The 25,303-nt window shown below is 35.8% G+C and overlaps 1 protein-coding gene across 2 annotated transcripts in view; it reads left to right on the top strand.

Moving 5' to 3' along the window:
• Positions 1 to 25,303, top strand: part of LOC145684748 (uncharacterized) — a 1,464,901-nt gene that overhangs the window by 459,496 nt on the left and 980,102 nt on the right. For both annotated transcript variants that reach the window (XM_081757122.1, XM_081757121.1), the window contains exon 6: positions 19,042 to 19,211. In XM_081757122.1, coding sequence (XP_081613248.1) covers positions 19,042 to 19,211 — 170 coding nt within the window. The remainder of the gene's footprint in view (positions 1 to 19,041; positions 19,212 to 25,303) is intronic.

The raw sequence follows: 25,303 nt of genomic DNA, 5'->3' as shown, positions 1-25,303 counted from the left end.
ATTTCACCATTGATTTGTGAATTACATGCTATGCAAATAGGTATTTCCTTTGCTGATCTCCACCTTACAGTGCGTTCCTATGCTGATAATCTTTCTGTTTTAGTACGAGATGATGCTCAATCAAGTTATTCATGTCATACAAAATATTGGACAATCTAGTGGAGCATGCATAAATTTTCAGAAAACAAAATTGCTTGCATTTGGTACTTGGGATTTTCAGATTATTACTTTTCGTATTCTCCATGTTGATAGGATAAAGATTTTAGGTATCTATTTTTATTGCACGGTCCAACAAATGATTTTAGAAAATTGGGCTCTAATCCTCCAGAAGGTGAAAGGTTTATGTCAGTCGTGGAAATTTCGTGGCTACTGTCTTGAACAAAGAATTTTGATTGTTAATACATATATTACATCTCATCTTTTGTATATCAGTCCTGTTTTACCGTTGCTAAGTCGAATTACCCGCTCTATGCAAGCTGCAGTTTATTGGTATGTTTGGAGAGGTAATATTTTTAAGACACCCATGTATGTTCTTACTCAATCTAAAAATGCTGGAGGTCTCAACATGGCGGATATATATGGCAAAAGCACTGTTTTATTTTTGATTAATTGAATGTACAAGTTACAATTAAATACACCCAGTTTTGCTAAAATCTGGGGTCTCTATTGGGTACAGGCCACGGCGGTCACCCCTCCTCTTAATATGTCGATTCTTTCAAACACTGTAAAATATTTGTATGGTGTACTCTTGAATTCTAGTTACATGGTTCTAGACTTAGATATTCCCAAACGTCAGAATATTAAAATCTTGTACAGCTCGTATCAGTGTAAACAACATGTTACTATTAAACGAAAAGACAACTTTCCTAACTATAATTGGGATATGATCTGGAAAAATATCAATAATACAGTCCTAAATGTCAATCAGCGCTCTGTATGGTACCGAATTGTACATGACGTCATACCAACTAATATAAAGTTACAGAAAATTAAGCTGATGTCTATCGAAACATGTTCGCATTGTAATAGAGATGATACTTTACAACATCGGCTTTCAAGTTGTGATTTTGTGCACGAGATATGGTTGACGTTCACAGGTATCATATGTATTCTAGTTCGTTGTGGAATCCAGGATATTTCCCCGCTAATGATTTTATTTCCTGCTTTTTCATATTGTCCTCATTACAAACAAAATAGTGTAGTCTGGTTGTGTGGTGTAACTGTGAAATATTTTATTCAAAGTCAAACGCCAACCCTTGCAGACTACTATTTTCACCTGTTGAAAGAACGATGGAAGATAACTGACAATATCAAATGGAAACAGTTCTAGAATTATTTAGCTGTTGTCGATGAAAAATTAACAATGATGTATTCATAATTTTTGCATTACTAATGCGTTTTTTTGTTATGTTCTTGCTGTTTGTGTTTTGATTCCTTGTTATTTGTTCATAATACAGTATATGTTATCCTCTTTGGAAAAAAATAAATGTTATGTATTCCAATGTATAATACTTTCCTGCATCTAAATAAAAAATTTGAAAAAAGTTTGATTCCCGGTGTGAGAAATTTTTGAATTTTAAATGTTCTAAGTATGTCTGTGTTTACGAACCCCTGTCGTTACAGGTTACTGGAAATAACTGTAAAACGTGTATAATCGAGTAGGAAATATACACATGTTACTGACAAGGGAAAGCAGACTTTGGTAAATGAACTTCCAGCTTATCTTTCGAGAGGTAATACAGCACGTTCAGTGTCAATATTACAAACTGCAACAGCCAGAAAATCCGTCTTAAAGTTTCTGATTCTCCCTATATATGATAAAACGCGTTATCAAGTGGCAGGGTGAGGAGTATCTACATAATCACGTGCAAAAGGTACCGGTCGAGTCATTTTTCCTGTTTTAACCAATAAAGAAATCATTTGTAACTACAACTAGAATATTAATTCACCATATGTTTATAATGCATACAATAATAGAAATCTTCAAATCAGTCGTATCCATAAATATGTTGGCAGTGGCGTATTTACGGGTTGGCTATCGGGTTCAAGCTCCCTTCCCGAAATAAATGTCATATTTGCACAGTTTCGTTCAAATTTGTAGCCACCCAAAAGGAGAAATGTAAGTGCTTATTCACCTGTGTTCATAGCCCCCGAAACAAAATCCTAAAAACGCCATTGTATAGATATCACTAGATATATTATGGCTACCACAGTCGTTGTGGAAAAATATTCTTGACACTTCGTGTCCATATTTGTGGACAGTGCGAATTACAAGGGATATGAGGGGAACTTCCCTTTGGTAATACTGGATGTATGCTATAATCAGGAGCATTATTTGAAACTTCCCTTGAGTGGGACAAGAGCACTGCCGCGGCACCGACATAAGACTTTCACGTTTTGTACTAGTATATTAATAGGCAATCGATTAAAATGTATGTACACCTTAAACTCTTGGGGGATAATTGTCCCCTCTTGCTCCCTTAATTGACGCCCTTGGCTACAACTGTTATAGTTTCCTATGCTATTGTCGTCTGAAATGACTCCGCTGGTTATAGCATATATGCAGTATTATCAAAGGGGATTTCCCCTCAGGGGTGGACTGGCTATGTAAAAAGGGCGCGGTCACATATTCTGGGAGGGCGCCGTCCATCCGAGGCTTTCGCTTGTGTGGAATACCCCCTCCTAATAAAAGAAAGTGCCGGGGGGCCTCCCCCGGGAAATTAGTACAAAAAAACAACAAAAGATTAAGTAGCTATTGCAGTTAATCACGATAGAATTATACAAATTCAATATTTTCATAAACAAACAAAGAGATTTTGAGTACTAAATATATTAGGCCCATATAAATCTGCACACTTTAATTGAGACTACAAAAATCACACCAATTGTTTACATTCTTCGGTTACATTTGTTAACAGCCTAATTATCACTGAAGATTTGAGTTAAGTTTGGGGCTTATGCTTTTTTTCATACTTTTGCCCTTTTAAAGCTATGTTCATCATAACATTAACTTATTTTTCGTCTATTTTAAAAACCGTTGATATAAAGTATACATGAAACATTTACTACAAATTAACAAAAGTAAATTTAGAATTATATACCTACCTAGCAAAAAAAGAAATTCAAAGACAAAACTGGAAAATGAAAGTAAAGTCACTGCTTTATGCTTGAAGGAGCCTTCGCATCTCCTTGCTTTTCCCACACATTTTGTCAATAATAAGATTGTTGTTGTGATGTGCCCTATATAACACGTATATCATATAGTATGTTCCTTCTACTATCTTATACTACGCTTCAAAACCTGAAAAAGAATTCGTGAGACACTCACATAATATAAATAAATTTGCTTACTAATCGTCTAGGTAACTAGTAAACAATAAACTTAATATCAATACCCAAGGTTCAGGAAATTTTATATCAATCAGACTTTTCCAAGTAGACTAGTTTATTCAAAATTTCAAAAACCACAAACAAAAAAAAAATAATGTTCTCTGAGATTAATATTCCTTAATGTAAATGATTTCTCTAATCAAAAAAAAAAAAAAAATTCGTGCAGGTACACCTCTAGACCCAGAGGTCCCCACCTATTTAAAACCTTAAATAACAGTTCGCTCCAAACATGAAGCTTCCTTTAAAATTTGTCTAAAATTCCTTAAGAGAGGTTCTGAACATGCGTCCTCGTACAAGCCATCATGAACCTCACATACTCTAAAGACAGACCCAACATTCTGAGTACAGTCTGGCCTAAATCCCTAATTCAGGAATCGCCCTTTATTGGACAACCCTTAAGGAAATCAGCTAGCTAACAGACTTTAAAAAGGTAAAGGGAAATGGAAGATTCCTTCATTTAGGAATAAAGCACCTTCATTCAGGCTCGGTAGTAGGAATAAAAATCAAAACAAACCACAGCCTACCATCCCCTTATGTGAGGAATCAGCCGTGAAAATTCTAATCGGCTAATCAGAAACAACTAACCGAGAAAAAAAAAGTATATATTACTCATCCGGCTCGGTTGCCATAGCAACAGCCTTCCCTAAAATCAAAATAAAGAAAATTTCTGAAAACATACAGCGTTCGGAAGGAACGTTGTCACAATAGATCTAAAGATCCCTACTAAATTTCATTTCCTTAAATATTCCTAACCGGGAATCGAACCTATCCTTAGACCATACCCATGGACATACAACCAGAACTCAAATATTCTGATTCGTATTCCGCTTAACAAGTCTAAAGGTTGACCCTATACACAGCCATCTCTTTCGGCTGTACCCCTGCTCTGACTTAAAAGAAAAGTCGCGAAGCAATAAAGAGACCCAAGGAGCACGAAAGCTCCTCCCGCTAAAAAATTCCGTCTCGATTCTATCAAAAGAATCCAAAATCTGCCTCCTCGCTGCCATTCCCTTCTTACTTATATACGATTTAACAGCTTTCCCCCTCTCCGCTAAGACGAGAAGAAACTGTCACTGAGCTTAACAGTGTTTCCAAAAGAGCTAGCTAGCTACTAAACTTTTGCCTTACTTGGAATTATTTTTTTTTTTAAACTGAAAAGAATAACTTTAAAGATTAACATATACATATATATATATATATATATACATTAAACAATACATAAATGCACACATGAAATATATAAATTTATATAAAGATTAATAGACAAAAATACCAATCTATAATAATTTTACCAGCGCTGGTTTTTTTTAAGTATCCTCACCAGGGATGCTCGCTTTCCCCCCCCCCCCACAAACTATGCTCAGTATAACTCCAAATTTCTTCGGAATGATCGATGTAAAGTATTCAGTTTTGGTCATTTCTACTTACCACCTAATTAACACTATTTTCAACGTTGTTTAGTTGAACTATATTATTATGACTACGGTTGTTACTTGCAACTGTACCTTCGTACCCTTCAGTTCGTCATCGTTCGTGAATTTGAATGTACTAATTGCGTATAACAAAGCCACATATGGATTTATAAATGTTCTTAACGGTTGGCCAAGAAAAAGTATCAAATAGCTTCTTCCACCATACTTGGCGAAGTTCGGACATGCCATAGGCATCCTCTACATTTGTATCGATTATCATCTTATTTTAATTTTTGTTATAACATGTTATTTCATTTTCCAGTGTACTCTTTGTTAGCACATGGTCTTCATTCCCTAGTAGTTTGTGTGTATGCAACTCAAAAGTTGCATTTAATTTGTGATAATTAGCATAGTAATCACTGCCTTTTACTGTTTACAGAAATGAACTTTTGAAACTGTACTCAAAATCTGAGAAATAGGTATTCTCTCGTAAGTATATATTAACGTACACGTTGGGGATATGTTTCTAGTAAGCAGACATGTTAGTGAAGGTGATTTTTAGGTGAATAAGCGCATAATTGAAGATTTGTTTCAGCATTTGTTAATACGACTTGTTCTCCGTGTCATTGTCCGTGTCTGTATAGGCCTAAGCATTTCAACTGGAGTGTTTTTTCAAAAAGTTAACCCTCCATTTTCCCATCTTTCTTTTCGCTGTACAGTTTGCTGTCCACGCTAATAATGCTGCCTGAAAAACTTTATTTGAATAACGTAGCCTATAGTTAATCTACTCATCTGCAACCTAACAGTAAAGTAATTGTAAGTGTTGACTTCGTGAGCCCCATCACGGAATCGATATTTGGAGGGAAAAAGTTGTGAAGAGCGCAGCTTTAGCGGGGAGTAGAAGCAAAGCTCGAAATTTGAATTGAGAGATTTTAAATATTTGGCCTTCGATTTAACCTTGATATCAGAAATCGGGACCAGCCACAATCCATTTCTTGTTTGATAGGCTAATATTTAGATTTTCTTTTTTTAAAAAATATGTCCGGTTTAACTGAGAATTTTAGTCTTTTTCATAAGACTGAAGTTTTTTTTTTCTGCCTATATGTAATAATGCAAAGTGGAAGAGTTCAATATGAGTGGAAAAATTAACATATGCTTGTGATCATGGCTATCGCTCGGGCCGAATTATTAACTAAATAAACCTTAGAGAGCTACGGGAACAAGAGTGAGCACAACATTTAAACACGTTCAGAAAGGTTTGGTGGTATGTGGGTATGTCAGACAATATATACGTGCATAGTTATTGTCGGTAGATTTATTAAATTAATAAATCTCTTTTTTCATTATTACAGATGTCACACACACACACAAACACGCATATATATATATATATATATATATATATATATATATATATATATATATATATATATATATATATATATATATATATATATATATATATATATATATATGTGTGTGTGGGGGTAAGGCATTATTGCCTCATTTTGAAATTTGCACCTTCAGACTTTATGTTCTGTTGGCCTAATTTTATCCCCCCCCCCAATATAGATTATCTAATTCGCACACTGAGAACAATGATTCCAGATTTCATCTGTAAGCTCTTGAATGGAGTTTTGTTTTTATGTATCTGAGCTTTGAAAATGCTCGCTCACAGGACACTTGTGTTTTGCCGGTAATGTAAGGAGATACTTATAAACTTTGAATAATTCTGTGTAGAGTCTTGAGTACATATTGTACTGCAGAATCACATCGAAGGTGCACTTAAACCAAGAACTGCACTTCACTCCATCACATTTTATAGACCTTAAATCCACAATATCGTCAGTCGGCCCCAAATATTCCTCCTCATCCTCCATGAAATCTTCAGAAAACGTGTCCTCTTCAATCAAATCTTCAATCGTACGAACCTCAACAGCTTCTTAATTCTTTTCTTGGTTCTCATAAGGAGAATTTGTAATCTCTTCCTACATTGATGAAAACGAAAGAAGCTCATCTTTAAGTTTTCTCTCTTCACAATCAGGAATTATCAGTGATTCTTTTCAGTGACAACGAAGCCAGACTTAAATTCTTGAACTTCTTAGGATCAAAACACTCTAAATCTAAGTATAAGCTTTGAGTTTCAGCAAATCGTTCCTGCATGCTGTTAGAAATTTAATCTAGAACACAGTTGAAAACGGTTACTTCAAATCTGTATTTACTGTCTTCAATTACTTCATCAGAAGCTGATTCCCCTGCCATTTTCTTTCTTTTTCTACATCTTACCTCAGGCAATTCTGTTTCTATAATAACTTGTTCTAGACTAGGAACATCTGTAATGAATCCTTCAATTTGACATTTCTGTTGCAAAGTGTTCTGCTGCTTTGTAGACTTTGTCCCTAGCTTGTTTCAACTTATTTTGAGTTGGGGATATCAGGCGCCATGCTTGGACATATTTTAATTTTTTTTGTCTGCAAGTAGTCTGATAATGTGTGGTATGCTGAAAAATCAATAAAAACATCATAGCCACAATGATAGTCTCAAAGGAGCACAACTTTTGAATGAGAGACATTGCATCGTGTCTGACTTTGGAATTGAATTCTTGCGAGTTGCCACTCACACTTAAAGCTGCTACGAGTTCCATATATACTGGTTTTGATTTTGGTCTAACATCCTTTGAGTCGGGTGCCCAGTAATGAAAGTGTCCAAATATTTTTACAGCAGCGTTGCTTTTAATTCTCCATCGAGTTATCCCAATAGCCTCAAGATGGACGCTTGGGTTTTGTTCCAAGTACATCTCAAGTCGTTTTTGGGATTCTTTCAAAAATATCTGAATTTCCTGGAGAAGCCCAAAGAAAGATATACAAACACCCAAACTCTGGACGATGTCAGTTATCACCAAGTTCAACACATGTGAATAGCATCATATGTGAATGTGTTTCGGATTGATCTCTTTCAGCTTCACACCTTTATATAGTCCGCTCATATTTGACGCTCCATCAAATGCGTCTGCCACACATTTTTCGATAGGTATTTTTACTTCAGCCAAAGACTGTTCGAGGGTTTGAAAGAGGTTCTCTCCTGTTGTTGAAATCACATGTTTGAGGGCAATAACTTTTTCCTGAAAAAATCCATTGTACACATACCGAAGCACTATGGAGCACTGGACATATGAGGAGACATCTAGGGTCGTGTCCATTATGACAGAAAAAACTCCAGCTTGGTTAACTTCTTTGGCAATTGCTGTTTTGATTTCAAGATTATATTCTATTTATGTATTTGGGCATCATAGAATTAAGTATATTTATACCTTTTCAATGTGCATATATACGTAAAATAATACTGTATATACTATATTATAAATGCCATTGTATGTTTGTATGTATGTATGAGTATGTTCCACATCTCCTCCTAGACGGTTCGACCGATTTTGAGCAAACTTGGCATAAATATTCTTTGGTACCAGGTAATCAACACTGTCGGGGTCGGTAACCCCCAACTCTCCTCTTTGCAGAGGGGGAGGGGTGGAAACTTGAACCCAATGCTATTTAAAGTGGGTTATAACAGTAGGAATGGTTTTAATGGTATAACATAAGAACGAGATAAATAAACTTTAACGAAATTTTGGAAACATATAGGTTATATTGTGACATAAAACAGCCTTGGTATATAACGCCACTAGCGCCCCTAACGGCGGGAGTGGGGGCAGAGACATGTGAAAATGATCCAAAATGACCGAGATTAGAGTCAAATCAATATATTTCGAAGTCGCTGAGGTCATTAATCGTAGCACCAAAGCCTAAAACAGAAAGGGCAAGGCCGTAGGCCAAGTAAGACGGGACCTGGGGGCGGAGCAGTGGAGGTGGGAGGGTTGATATATAAAAATCATCCAAAATGACCGATATTAGAGTCAAATCTATAAATTTCAGGGTCCCTAAGATCATTATAATGACATTCCCAAACCCAAAGACAGAAAGAGTGAGGCCGCAGGCCGAGCAAATACTGAGATTTGGGGCGGAGCGTGGGGTCGGTAAGGGTGATATGTAAAAATCGTCCAAAATGACCGATATTAGAGTCAAATCTATATAATTAGGGGCAAATCTAATATGATCCATAGCATTCCCACGCCGAAAACAGAAAGAGCGAGACCGCAGGCCGAGCAAATACCAGGGTCTGGGGTGGGGCCCTAGCTGGCCAAAGGCTAGCGAATTTATAAAATAATTATGTAGCTTTGTTTTTTTTTTTTTTAAATGTGTTCAGAGAGGAAACTGTGCGCCTTCCGGAGGCTAAGACGGGTCTTAGGCTCTCCCGAGGAGGGCGCAAAGGCACTGATGTGAGGGCGCAGCGGCCATCGGACCGGTACGTGATTATGGCCAGTCCACTCCTGTTTCCCCTCACCCCCCTTGTAATTCGCACACTGTCCACAGATATAGAAACACCAAGAACATTTTTATACGACTGTTGTAACCATAACATAACTCTTGATATGAATATATTTACGGAATAAATTAAATTTTCCTTTTAGTTAACATGGAATATTGCAAGTTTTATAACTGATTGGAACATTTCTATTGTTTTATGCATTATAAACATATGGTGAATTAATATTTTACTTGTAGTTACAAATGGCTACTTTATTGGTTAAAGCAAAAACAGACTGGAGCGGGAACAGAACCCAGAATCCTTTGCAGGTGAGTTGTAGATGCTCTTTACTCTGCTACGAAGTTATTTGATAATTTAACGCGTCCTATCATATTTCAGACGAGTCGGAAACTTTAAGACTCTTTTTCTGCGTGGTTTGTGGCTGCTGTGCTCTCCCACTTTGTAGTATTACCACTTTAAATGTGCACTACTACCTCGCAAAACATTGCCCCGAAGTTCCTTTATCAGTGTCTGTATTCCTCTTATGAGATACGTTCGGTGAATCAGTTAACTTAACAAGAAAATAAGTGGGATTAGCGAGGCGTTTGAAATTACGGCAATGGTGAGCGACAGTTCGGTCACAACTCCGAATTTTTTCAATATAAAAATAATTCATTTTTTCTACATTTAAAGTTATATTTTGAATATTTGAAGTGGTTACAAAAACAAAATCAGATAATCTGTCACCGTTCGAACTTCTGTCACTTTTATACGAGGACGGTGCTATGGGAAATGTACACTACTAAAGTAGTAACAGACTTCTAAGTTAATATCAAACTGAAACCACACGTCCAAAATGAGAATTCATGTTTTTGCTTTAGGCTATATGTATACTCATTATTTGGTTTTCAATAAACAATAGCTATTGTAATTCATGATACTGTTCTTTCATACAAAACAATACGAGCAATCATAGAAAAAATAGAGCTTAGTACGAAATTAAATCGAAATCCTAAAAATTCACAATAATTTTTCTTATTTCTTTTTCTAGAATATTTATGTATATATACCATGTGTATTATCTGATACGTAACATAAAACTATCTATAAATTGAATTAATTAGAAAATAATTCTATTTAACTTGCGAACAGAAGAAGCGCACGAAACTAATGGTTGTATTTGAAACAGATTCTGCGTAGTAGTAGAAATATTTATTCTGCCCCCAAGAGGATAAGTATAAAATGATGATGGTATGAGAAACCCTATTACTATTAGAGAGAGAATATATTTCTGAGATGAATATCAACCGTCTATATTATAGATAAACATACATGGGCGGATCCACGAATGTATAGGAATTTTAGCCTCCACCCCATAGGATCCGCCTCTCTCTTTCCTTTATCTGTATATAGGGTCCGGAAAAGTCCCGGAACGGTCAAATATCTCGCGAAATATATAGATCAGCAAAACAAAAATAACACTTGTTAAGTAGTTGAGAAACAGCTATTGAAAGACACCAAACGCAACCCTCTATCCCCAGCTACTTCGAGGTGACGAGGGTTAACTTTAAAATTTTAAAGTGGAACCCCCATTTCTTATTGTACATTTTGATTCTCTAGAAAAAAAGTGACCGATTTCATTCAGAATTCAAGGCAGTTCCTTCACGGATGGTGTTTCAATCGACACAGAAAGAGGGGCACCAAAGCTTTATGAAAATGTGGGTTGTCAGGCCCGTGCTGTGTGGTCATACGGTTAGCGTGTTGGCCTGCGGAATCAGAGGTCCTGATTTTGATTCCCGCGCAAAGTAACGATTTTATGTGTATTTTTTGTACTCAAATAATGAATTCATACATTTTAACTTCGATAAAAATAACGAATTTATCCGTAATTTATTAAATTGCAAGAAAATACAAATTGCGACAAAAATGGTTTGTTCATGTTGCAAATAACCCTATGACTTCTAATCATTATCATCCTATTACTAAGTTCCACTTCAGGAAGCTAGATTGCAAAACAATTATCGAAATTTGTATTGTGTATAACTTGAATAAAGTACTAGTTGAAGCTAAAGTGTATAAAATTATTATTCGGGGAAATTTGTGGTTGCCTTGGATGCGAATCGAACTCAGGACCTCTGCGTACACAGGCTAGTACGCTAACCATTTGACCAGAGAATACGGGACAGATAACCGATATTTTGATAACGTTTCCTTGCCCGCTTTCTTTGTGTGTCAATTCAAGCGCTATGCGTGAAGGCCAGTCTTCAATTCTGGGTCAAATCATTCATCATTTTCCTGGAGAATCCAAACATACAATAAGAAATGTGGTTTCTTATTTAAAATTTGAAAGATACCCCCGAAAGAGGCAGGAATATGGATTGCGTTTGTCATCATTGGGTAGCCTTTTTAAATCTATTTAACACGTGTTGTTTTTATTTTCCTTAACTGTATATTTTGTGAGATATTTGATCGTTCCCGCCACTGTGGAGACACACACACACATAGCCATATATATATATATATAAGGGACGTTCGAGATTGACCGGGAGTTTCGTATGTAAATAATCTATGAATAGCCGGATCATGGTATAAGTTGCGGGTGATTAATGTATTCCTTCTCGAGCAACTAGCACCCGGCATCAAGTATTTGACGCATGCGCAGCAGTTGCAGAGAACATAGTGGCAAACAGTGTGTCTGGTTGTGGAGTAGCGGTAAGTAATCAAATTTCTTGTGAAGGAGAAACCAGCTAAGATTTTCAGAAGGTTGCAAGCACAGTATGGTGAACAAACGATATCAGGGACAAGAGAATAGAAATGCTGTGAACAGTCCCACGTCGCACGGAAGCTGGTGACAAATGAAGACCATGGACAGATTCGCCCAACTGCAGTCACACCAGTGAATATCGATCGTGTTGAGCATATGATTCTTGAGAACCGGCGAGTAACAGTGCGGGATATTGCTGCCGAGCTGAATATCAGTGCCGGTAGTATTGAGACAATCATTCACGACCACTTACGCTTCCGCAAAATCTGTGCAAGGTGGGTTCCCCGTCAATTGACATTTAATCAGAAGTGGACACACATGACGGTCTGTGAACAGCTTCTCAATCGGTTTCAAGCCGAAGGTGATCAATTGTTGCGATCCATCATTACGTGTGATGAAACATGGTTTGACAATTTAAACCCAGAGACCAAAAAAGCAGCATTCAGTGGCGGCATATAGGTTCCCCGCCGCCCAAGAAAAGTAAAACACTTCCGCCCGCTGGAAAGATAATGGCAAGTGTCTTCTGAGACATGAAGGGTGTTATCCATATTGATTTTCTGGACAAAGGGAGCACAATTAACATCTACTATTACTCCACATTGTTGAGTGGTGCTGTACGATAATCTGTTCTCAAGAAAATACCTGGGGTGTTGTCTGGAAATATCATTTTTCTCCATGACAATGCCCACCTTCACACGGTAAATGTAACAACAACAACTCTGGTCGAAATGCGCTGGGAAGTTCTGCCCCATACCCTAGAGTCCCGATTTAGACCCCAATGATTATCATTTGTTTGCATTCCTTAAAGGCCATCTGGGAGGGAAGAAATTCACGACAGATGAAGCACTGCGGAACGATGTCCTTCAGTGGCTACGTCAACAATCTAGTTCTTTCTACGCCAAAGGAATCAGGGAGCTGCCACAACAATGTCAACAGTGTTTCCACCCGCACTTAGAATACTTTGAAAAGTTGACATAGTTTGGTGCTTCTTGTGCTATCTGTTTCCTTTGAAGAAATAAAGGTCCAGGTCAAACTTGAACTACTCCAATGCTTGTGTTTTCCATAAATCGTTGAAGTGTAATTCATAATTCTGTCAATTTACAAAATTTTTCCAAATACAAATGGAAAATTCAATTTTTCCTAATATGGATTTAAATCCCAATACTAACAATCAGTGATAGTCAGGTTTTCTATTTTCACGCATCTTATGAATAGCCTAGCTGCTGAAAGAGACGTTAAACTCCAAATCAACTCAACTCATATCCTGATATAACAGTACCGATATAAGATTTCGGATAAAGAACACGCACTATAACTCGTTGGTTTGAATGGGGTTTCGGCAGTGGATATTTAAACTTACGTTTTTCTAATGTGTTGTAATAAAAGTATATACAGATGTAGAAGTTTCAAAGCAAATGTAAGGCGAAGGAGCGAATACGTCGAATATTTTTTTTTAATTATTAGGATCCTCGTCTTTGGTGCGAAACATCTGAGTTTAAAAGTAAATCCGGTTGCTTAATGTGAAACCGCATAACGTTTATTCTAGAGGAAGATGTTTTACTGGGAATTTTCTAGAGGAGGAAGACCAACTGACTTACATGTAACACTTACCAAGTGTAACACTCCGGATTTGATCAAATTTAGCAGATAGATACTTCACATAAACAAATACATGTTTGTTTTACTTTATGTGGAAAAAACTGTTTTAGGAACCAAAGCCCCCATTCAAAATTTTGAAAGTTGATTCCCGAAAGGCATGAAGAAGTGGACCGAAGTGAATGAAATTGTGCACACATATTGTAGACGTAAAATTAGGTGTTCCGTATTTTCCTGGGAAAAAAGGTTGGGTGGGACACGGACCCTCCAAACCTTTGATCACGAAATATCAAAGGTGATAATAACAGTATGTCAGAAGTGTCTAAAGAACATGAAGAATTGCAACGAAACTTTGCGTAGTGACAATACGCAAAATATAAGTGAACACGTATTTTTTATTTTCTGCGGAAAAACTGTTTTAGGGGACAAAAGCCCCCATTCAAAATTTTGAAAGTTGACAGCTGAAAGGCAAGAAGAAGTAGACCGAAGTGAATAAAACTGTGTACAGATATTGTATACATAAAATAAGAGAATGCGCGTTTCGTATTTTCCTGATAAAAGACGGCTGTATGAGGCACGGACTCCTCCAAACCTTTGATCATGAAATATTAAAGTGCTAATAACATTATGTCGGAATTGCCTAAGGGACATAAAGAATTGCAACGAAGCTTTGTGTAGTGACAATACGCTAAAAATAAACGAATATGTGTATTTGATTTTCTGCGGAAAAACGCTTTTAGAGGGCAAAGCCCCCACCCAAAATCTTGAAAGGTGACGACCGAAAGGCAAGAAGAAATGGACCGAAGTGAATGAAACTGTGCACAGATGTTGTAGACCTAAAATGAGGGAATACTGTTTCTTATTTTCCTTTTAAAAAATGGTTGGGTGGGCACAGGCCTTCTAAACCGTTGATTACTAAATATCAGAAGTGCAAATAAGTATACATCTTTTCCTCATAGACTTCTCGATCACCGAGGTCAGCATTCAACCAGTAAAGAAATACTGTACTTTTTAGTATTCAGAGAAAAAACAGCCCATCTTTCATATTTATACGCGGTGTTATAATAGAAAAGAAAAATGAAATGAAATCTTTGAGTTTTACGTCCCACGATTATGCCGGTGAGGCTAAAGGAGACGGTGATGATGAGTAATGAATGAAAATGGTGGAATGAAGGAAGTGGGAGGAAACGGGTATAATAGAAAAGAAGAAAAATAGTATGATATATGAAAGAGACAGTGATGAAGATTAAAAAAAACTGAAAGACGGTAAAAAATTTCAATTTTCTCCTTGTTTTTGTTGTTGTTGTTGTTGTTGTTGTTCTTCTTCTTCTTCTTCTTCTTCTTCTTCTTCTTATTATTATTATTATTATTATTATTATTATTATTATTATTATTATTATTATTATTATTATTATTATTATTATTATTGCAGTGCAGTGGACATGAAAGTCTCGTATGATCCTTTGTATTTTTGTGCCTCACTTCCTCATGTCTTCTTTCCAGAATACTTAAAACTACACCCATAATTTGCTTCGTTTTCTATAGGCTCGACTTAACTTGGAGAAAATTTTTCGAGTCGAGTCAAGTTTCAAATAAAACTCGCTCCACCTTCCCTATGCTCATCCCTGAAAAGCAGGATCCCAGCCAGAATTAGCCCGGGATAGGAGGCTTATATTTAAAAGAAGTGCAATCAAGCAAAATGCAGAAGTATTTTAGTCTGAGAGAAAAAAGGAATGAAATCTCTAGTTTCTAGTTCTATTAACCTTGTAGCTCTCAGTCCGTGGCAAAAGTACTGATTGAAATACGAACAATGAATTATGATTATTTTGTAGAACATATCACTTTAATATCACAGGAAATTCATCTTCTTGCTTGCTTGCTTGTGAAACATTATACAGAATAATGCTATACTATGTAAAGTATGTGTATTCTCGCTGATTTGTGACGACAACCAGAAACAGAAAAATGGAATGAAATCTTTTAGTTTTACTCCCGCGGTTACGCCGGTTAGGCTAAAGGAGACGGTGATAATAAGAAACGAATGCAATGGTAGAATGAATGAAGTGGGAGGAAATGGGAGTACCCAGAGAAAACCCAGGAGCAAGGTGATTGTCCACCAGAAAGTCCACACGGCGCGAGATGAGATCGAACCAGGAACCCCAAACACCAAAGGTGAACGCTCTACCACTGAGCCACTGCGAACCGCAATCAGAAACAGAAGTAAAAGGTAAATTACAGTAACAGTTTTCTATTAATGGGGAAGTACAAATACTTTTACTTTAACCTTTTTCTTGAAATTTTAATTCGGGTTTACAGCCTTCCCCCTCAACCTTGGATGCAGAAATGGAAGAACATATATAGATCTTGATTGTTGACTCCAGCATATTTCAAGCATCATTTCTCGGATCTTGGGTTGTGCGATATGTCGATATATCGATGTAATCGATATCGATATTGTCATATATCAACATTTTAATATCGCAAATATATCGACGTTGATATATCATCATGAATTTTAGATATCGATATTGGGAGTGGGCAAGGTAAAGGGGGCGCCTAACACTTGCAATGGATGAAGAAATAAAACTTACTTTTTACAATAACGTCTTCGAATGATAATTTTTTATTACCACAAATTGAAATGTAAATAAATCCACTTGCAAATTTGCAATAATCTATAATATAATTTCTTAGCCACCAGAACTTTTCTGTTCCCGGAAAAAAGAAACAAAAAAGTACCTGCCTAAAACAAGTACTACGAACTTTGACCTAAAATTTATCATAAGAAAGTTGTTTTTATTTCTCTCTCTCTCTCTCTCTCTCTCGGAGATTCCATCTCTTTTGGACTTTGGGACCGCTCATTGACAAAAATTGCACACATGACCGCTACATGGTGACATGCTCTTAGGTAGAGTAAGAGATTTTGAAAAGCAAACGAGTTTCTATTATTATTATTATTATTATTATTATTATTATTATTATTATTATTATTATTATTATTATTATTATTATTATTATTATAGGAATTGTGTTTGCAACTATGGTCCTATCGCTTTATCTTGCATGGGAGACCCGGAAGTCTGCCATGCCAGTGATATCCCTTATTCTGTGTTTGTCCGTATCGTATGAATGTTTGTTTTTGTGCCGTTACGCTTTGATATTATGTAACTCTTTTGTTTTTTTACGAGATTTTTTTTTTTTTAAAAAAAAGGAGAGAAATTCTTTCCTCTCGTATCTGTTTCTTACCATTCATCTTGTTTGAACTGCTTAAGTAATTATTATTTTGTAACTTTAGACGTCCATTGCCTTCACGATAATAAGATTGCCATTCTTAACAATTTATTTTATTATCTTGTTTGCAGTTTGCTACACTGATATATTTGTAACAAAATTGAGGTTTGGTGCAACGGCTTTCTAATGCTCAACCAGCCCAACGACTTTGTGTTTTCGGTTGCCTATTATTACAAGAATGGGAGAATTGCAGGTGGTAATGCACCTTTGAAGTTGTGTACACAATTCAATAAAACTCTTCAGTATTTCAAAATCCAGATAACGCATATATTCAGTGGCTTAAATACATGGAACAAATGGAGCAGTTGCTCCATGGCGCACAGAAGAAGAGCGCAAGAGTGAAAGAAATACAATGCGGAAAACTAATCCTTATACAAAGAACATTTGAAAACATTTCAAAAGTTACGCTATGACTATTAGCAGTTAATTGGCAACAGCCGATACCGGGGGCAGATCCAGGAATTTTTGAGGGAGGGGCGCACGTATGAAAAATAAAGTTCTATCGATATTTGGTTCGAAAACTACAAATATGGACTGCAATGTTATATAATACGTATTTATCTCCGCCTTGCTGGGGGCGGCATTGAGGAAAGCCATGTTATTCAACACGAGAGAATCCAGGATTACCATGAACTGGAAACGCATCATCATCTGCAATGAGTGCAGAACGCACTCAAAATCTGCCTTTTGAAAGAAATTTTAGAACTTTTTTCCCCCACAGCCTTTGAACAAGCGGTTCATTAGGGACTAATTTATATATTTTACTCCTCATGGAGGGGCGCACGAGCCTTACGCCCCCTTTCTGAATCCCCACTGGGTGATACCCGGAAATCGACAGTGCAATGTTTGTCTAGCTAGCTGACTAGTGAAAGTTTTCGTAATGAGACATTGCAGCTAGCGCGCCGCGCCCTCTCCCGGGTTCCACCCTACCCGGGAATAAAACGAAATTTGGGCCTGTTTGAAACCATATACATACATATATATATATATATATATATATATATATATATATATATATATATATATATATATATATATATATATATATATATATATATATATATATATATATATATGTATATATATATATCCTGATAACTTAGGAAAAAGATAAGTAAAAACTTTAGGCTTCTTAATAAAAATCAATTTGTATACTGTTAGTGTTTATATATATGGAAATGCATGGGGCAGTTGGCGGGTATGAGTAAATTAATAATCGATCGATCCAGGGTGTAGTAAAACTAGTTACGCCACTGCATACATTAGAATCTAACGAATGATTATGTTAAAAATGTAATAAAAGCGATAATGTGCCATGTGTTAAATTAAGGATCTAGTAGAAACAAAAATCTGGCTTTTTAATTAAAAAGGAAGCCCTGTCAACATTAAACAGATACTAGTATTATAATATTGTTTTTTCTTCTTTTTTATCGCTTCATTCACATAACTTTGTAATGAATCTGGTAAATACGATCTACTTTTGCAACTTTAATCTATATTTCACGAAAACATATCCATGTTGATAGTCCACTTAAATAAATCATGTGTTCAAGAGAACACCACTGTTGCGAGGATGAAGCCATGGGATAACTTCCAATAAAGACAGAGGTAATGAAGACAGATTCTCAATCCCTTCAACAGAAATATATTACAACAATTATACACTTGCGTTTCTACACCTGTCTAAAACCCATTGTGTTAACACTACGATTTTCTAAATAATCTAAACAAATCTATACAGATAATATACATTAATTGTTCTCATATTTTCCAAACAATATTTTTTATATTTTATATTTGGCAGACTATATTAATTAATTATTCTATTTGAAGCCGTATTACTTTATTCAAACAACTCATTTCCTGCATATAGTTACCAAAATGCTATTCGGAATATATTAAATTAGGATCACGATAAAATATTATTTCCTCTTACGTGTGTGTGATTTTCTCATCCATACTCTTAAAACGCCATTAATTTATTTCCTCCTCTACTCCTGATGATGAATCACCTCCTCCCCGGTAAGATTTTTCTCATGCATACGTACCCCACTTCTAGCCTTCATTCTGGAAGATAAATTACGTCCGTCGAATTTTGGTCACATAACTACTGTAACGTATAGTTAATACTTAAGTAAAACATATTTAAATAATTGTTTGAAATAACATATGTTTCAAAATGTTTTCGTTTAATCAAATTGCTGATTTTAAGCTAATTTTATTTAGGTATACAGCATGAAAAGTGGAAAAGACCTAGACGCATTCAAGAACACCACAGAGAGGGCACAGAAGATGCATTTGATTCGAAGGTAAACATATGGCCAACTGCTCCAATAGAACAAATCACTATGAGAGAACCCGAAATACATAGGATGTTCGTTCCTGATGAAATGGAGGTAATTATCCTTTAGAAATAGATTAAAATACTTTTACCAAGAAATCACGGAACCTCCTGTTAGAAAGATTGAGGAAGATAAGTCACACTTCCACAATCCCGTATTTGTAAAAGAATCATAATAAAGGCGTATAGTAGCTTAGTGAAGAAAAGACTGAAAGTTTAATTGTATACCACAGCAGTGAATGTGGACAACTTTTATCTTACATACGTGCCTGGCACGTCAACGTAGCTTGTAACATTAGCATCAGAAATCTGTTCCTACAGCAATGCTATACTATACCGTGATACTTATGGTACAGTCCGCGGCATAAAATTTGTTACAAAAATTCTAAGTCCAAATGAATAACAAACTCTTGCCCAGTTTTCTTATGCATTCCCGCAATACATGTATCAATCGATTAGTTGCTTCTAGTATTTATTCCAACTCCTCCCCGTCCTCCACCTCTCCTTGTCTAAAGCAGTGTGTGTGACGTAGTACACTCGTTCCATTCAGCTGAAAAAGAAACAGGAATCAAGCTTACAACGTTATAGCTTTAAAACAGTCTTTTCCATTCGTTTCTTCTGAAATATTTTTAAGAGCCTAAATTAAAGGAAAGTCACACAATCTTCCCAGAGCTTCATAAATATCTTTAGTTTCATTCTTTTCTTTCTTTAAAGAGTGCAAGCTAGTAAGATGCTCCCTAAGAAATCTATGGAAATTGCCAAGAGCTCTAAAATATCTACGAACAGAAACGAAATTTATTCAATGATTCATTTAATTTCTTTTCAGTAAGTGCAAGCAAATGTTTCAGGGGCGTCATTTGGGCAGGACAGGAGGGTGTAATTCCCCCTCTCTTGAGCTTCATAAATACGTATTTTTTGATCAAATGTATAGTAATACACTAATAAAAAGTGAAAATCTTATGTCGCCGGAGAATCTCTCCCCCCCCCCCCCCGAATAAAGTTTAAAAGAGACTGGTTTTAACAACAAACCTATAGGGCTACGATAGCACATTGCTAAAGAGCTTACATTTGGTTTCAAGAGTCGAAGGTTTGATCTCAAGCCATATGACTTCCTGGGTGACATTGAGAGAGAGAGAGAGATGGGGATTCAAGTATGAAGACAGAGAGAGATGATTTGTATACACAGATTTAGAATTGGGGGGAAAATGATCGGACAGCATTCGTATTATGACGAAAATTCTGATTTTGTGAAACATAAGAAGGGAAGTTTTCGAACTGCGAGGATCACATTAGGCAGTTGTCGAATTAATGTGGAGAACTCTTTTTAGAGCATCAGATGATTACGCAAGGAGAAAAAGGAACTGAAATCTTTGTGTTTTACGTCCCACGGTTATGCCGGTTAGGCTAAAGGAGACGGTGATTATGAGAAATGAATGAAATGGTGGAATGAAGAAAGTGGGAGGAAACGGGAGAACCGCGAGAAAACCCACGAACACGGTGTTTGTCCAACACAAAGTACGAAAGGAGAGAAAGATCTTCAGAACTGAGGAATTAAGATTTTATAAAATCTGATTTCGGCGACGGGTTTCGAACCACGAACCTTGTGGTTATCGAACCATGACTTTATCCATTCGGCTACGGAGAATTCTATTACTGGTTCACATACGTTTCCCTTAGCTGCGTTGAAAGCTACCTTAAGGGGATATTCCAAAAGTTGACTCGGTAGATGCGCCGTTCAGTTAGGACGTAAACCTCTTGTAACTTAGTTACAATGTGCAAAATGAACTTCCTCTTCTTCAGGACACTTTTTAAAGCTTTAAAATTTGTTACTATTGTTTTAATTAAGTTACATTTGATAGAACCATCTGATAAAGTAGTGCCAAGCCCTGTGCGTCATTGTCTGTTAGGTGAATGGTTAATGTAAGCTACTTTTACGTGGATGGTCCGAGCTTCCAATCAAGACCATTCTTATTGATTATTTAATTTGAGCTACGCTCATACTGTATATTCCACAAGTTCAATTTTGAAGTAATGTAGTCACAGCTAGTTTAATTCGAAATAATTTTCCAATATTATATTTGTTACTAAATTTACATGGGACTCCTCACTTGTTTGTAGCCCTGCATAAATGCAAAATTGTTTTAAAAGTATATTTTACTTTCAAGTTTTATTGTTTTTTAATTGTCCTTCAACTTTATTTTATAATTATTTTCTATTTCTTAATTATAACATATTTTCTATTTATATTGTATTCAATGTTACACGTTTATTATTTATATCTTATGTCTTACCTTTGAAGAGGAGCTTTTGACAATTCAGAGCAGCAGGGACATACACAGGATGCAGGCCTTTGCAATCAAGAGTTTTTGCCCCCACGAAATCACTACTTTTCTTTGTAAATTATATCTAATTTTAGAGATGATGATAGCAGGGGCGGATTCAGGGGATTGCGTTCGGGCGATCACATCCCCCAGAATAGGGAACTTTTTATACTTTTTATTTTAAAAATAAAACATATCCTAAGTACTTTTCATCTTTGTATTATAAACTTAAATTAAAACCTAAAGTAGATAGGCCTTACTTTCTTAAGAAAGTTAGTTCTGAAGAAGAGCTACTTCTCCTTTTCTAAATTTGTTTTTTCTTTTCTTTTCTTTCTTTCTTTCTTTTTTTTTTCTTTTTTTTTTTTTTTTTGCAATCCGCTCTTACCTTGATTTGACTTCGAACGACCGACCCTTTCAAAAAATCATCCTGGATCCGCCCCTATATGGTAGACATTTTAGTAAAATATGTCCTCAATCGCTGAAATAAATTCCTGTCAAGCTTTCGATCGCTGAAATAAATTTCTGTCTACGGCCCTGCAAAACAGTGACGATTTTAAAGAGTGATCTGTTAGTAATGCGTCCCTGGAGCAACGACACTTCCCCAGAAGTCATATCTCCGATAATTCAGAATGTGATTTGTGCATTATCACTTTTCACTCTCAGTGTCTTGAAACGCACCAAAAAGGAACTGTTCTGAAGTATTTACTGGTTCTCCCTATGACCCCATTTCAATATGGCCAACCTTGGACATATACACATCTGAAATATCACCTTTTATGTCAGTGACCCCGAAAACTATCCATTCGAAACAAATATAGGATTTTTCGATTCCTTATTCCTGTCACCCTCCCATTGTCAACTCGAAGCCAACCAAGGCTTATTTTGGACTTACGCAGCATCCACAATGTCACTTTTCATCTTTGCACATGAATTCGACACTAATTTCGTTCGTATTTGACTACTTTCACATGCCACCTTCACCTCTTTCTAGGGATTTTTTCAGTATCTCGCCCCCACAACTATTGAGAAATTTCAACCAACTAAGTATAATTATAAATTATCATCTGAAACACAACAGTACGGGTGATCTTTTTCGCAGAGGAATTCGTTAACTACTGTTTCAATATCAATGTATTGGCTTTTTTTTTTGCTCTGCATGCTGGAGATTGCCAAAGAGCTAAACTTCATTCTGTACTATTGTGCTATGAATATAGTGGTTTAATTCACTGAATACTCGCTTAGATGATGCTCTCGTCACAGGAAAAGTGAGATACAGTTATAAAAGAAAATCGAAACGAAATATTTAAGTTTTACGTCCCACGTTATGCCGACTACGTTTATGGAGACAGTGATGGTGAGAAACGAATGAAATCGTTTAATGAATATAGTGGGAGGAAACTGGAGAAACCCGAGAAAACTCATGCACACGGTGTTTGTCCATAATAAAGTTCATTCGGCGCGAGCTGGGATCTAACCAACAACTCCATGCACCATAAGTAAAGTTATAAAAGAATAGGCGTCTAAACAAATACGGAACACTACTATCAATGAGAGTTGTATAAGATTAGATTTTTATTTATTTCATTCTAAGTTGAAATTTCAATCAATCTTGATCTTCATTACTGTTCGAAATCCGGACCAACCAGTATTCCCTACTAGGGTAAAGATTAATTGATCCCCAAAAGAAATCCAAAATCCTCTGTATAACCCCACGTTCCATTATTCCATATACACAATTAAGAGTCCAACGTAACCTACCAGTTAATAAGTTTTCTTCTTATTATTATTATTTTTAGCACCTCAAAAATATAGGCTCATAATTGAACCACTGATTGGAAAAAGGGAATAAGTACATAAAAATATTTTTTTCACTTTTAAGCTTTTCTCACCAATTGCAGTGCTACAATACAAGATTCTTCTTCTTGTCTTAGAGTTTGTCAGTTCTTTTGCTACAATTAATCAGTTATACACGAGTTGAAACAAATACAAATACGCCTCGGGAAGGTTTTTTTAGCGTTTCTGAAAACTTAGGTCTGATGTACTTATTCCCTTTTGCTGGAAATAGTTGCTGCAAGGACGTGATAAATCTTTTCGGTAGACTTCACAGTCTATAGCTCCTTCACAACTTCCTTTTCATCTAAGGCTAAGTAGTTACATTTTAGACATTGAGGAAAAAGTGTGAAATTAATTAAAACCCTTCAAAGTGGAGTTACGAATCTTCAATAGACCCCATTTTGCTGTTGACCTCGCTCAACGCACTCCCATCACTGTTCAGGGTGCACGATGGAGTTTCTCCCTTTTAGGAATACTTTCTAAGACAGTACTAGTTTTTTTTTCATCTCTTTCAATTGAGTTGTATTTGCTAGAACTGTCGGTTAAAGGAAGCAAAAGATCCTATACTCAAATACAAATCATCTCTCTAGAAGCTCTAATGGAAAACGAAACGAATCGTCGTAAACATGTTACGTTCTTGAAGAGGAAAACAGCAAAACATTGATTGCACAAACGTATAATGGTATCATTTGCTTGCAAATTTAAAACTTATAGAAGTTGATGGCTTGTTAGGTGAGGGGTTAGTGAACAGGATGTTTGTACTGGTGGTCCAGGGTTCGAATCTCGTCCGTTCTTCTTACGTTTTGTTTCTTTAAACTACACTGAGTTTGTTCATTCCAATTCTTTAAGCTTGAATTAAATCTAATACCAGTTAGTGAATTAAAAGTAGCTAACATTATTTTCAAATACGAGACGTTATTACATGCTTGTCACTAGCTCACAATACTCAACTTTGATATAAACTCTTGCAGCGTTCATTTAACTCATTTCTTGACGTGTTTTGTTACAAAACTCATGAATCGTGGCGAACAAAATTGCTTTACCAGATAATGGTGACTGCTTTGAAACCAAATGACAAGTATGAGAATTAAACGTGTCATATCTGTAGTTTGGTGTGGAGAAGAAACCAAATAGCGAACGAAAGGTTTAAGAACAACCACGTTATTAGTATAACTATGCCAAAGATTATTGACTTATATGATTAAAAAACATCAAAAGCAATTGTGAAAGAACAAAAATACTAACTTAGAATTTTGTAACTGGAGGCAAGGAAATCTAATTTAAACATACTAAAACATACCATTTAGCGCATATAGAGCGTGGATCTGTGCTCAAGACGCTAGCTAATAATCTGGAGGTTCTCAAGTCGGAACCATGTGTGAATATTTTGATTAAATTTAGAATTTTTGGTGATCATTAGTCGGCGATAACACACGTTTAATTGTCTTAAGGTATTTGAATATTTTGATCTTTCAATATTAGAATGATCAAATCTTCAATAATAATAATAATAATAATAATAATAATAATAATAATAATAATAATAATAATAATAATAGTTATTATTATTATTATTATTATTATTATTATTATTATTATTAGCAAAGTAATTCAGTAACACGTAATCTTTAATTATTTCTCGATAACTACTCGAACTTAAGACGTCCTCGAATCTAAGTCGCACCCCGATTTCGCTGGGCTAAATTAAAGAAAAATAGTAATATGTTATGGTTTTACTATTACTAAAGCACTCTTTGATATTGGTCATTTTCGATGATTTTATGTATCCCTCTCCCCTCTCCATGTTCGGGGCACGGTATGACAAAAATTATCCCAGGCCCGAATGTCATGTACGTTGAAAATTTGATCGAAATCTGTTGGATGGTTCAAGAGTTGTTCTATTTATTTTTATATATTAATCTCCCCTTCTCTTATCCTCTCCTATGTTCTACCGTCAAAGTGAAAATATTAAAACAAAAGTTTCTAGGCCCGA

The sequence above is a fragment of the Thermobia domestica genome, chromosome 5, assembly GCF_964235325.1.
Source record: "Thermobia domestica chromosome 5, izTheDome1.hap1.1, whole genome shotgun sequence".
Classification (NCBI taxonomy): Eukaryota; Metazoa; Arthropoda; class Insecta; order Zygentoma; family Lepismatidae; genus Thermobia; species Thermobia domestica.
Note: the sequence above shows the minus strand (reverse complement) of the source record. Positions and strands in the feature narration are given on the sequence as shown.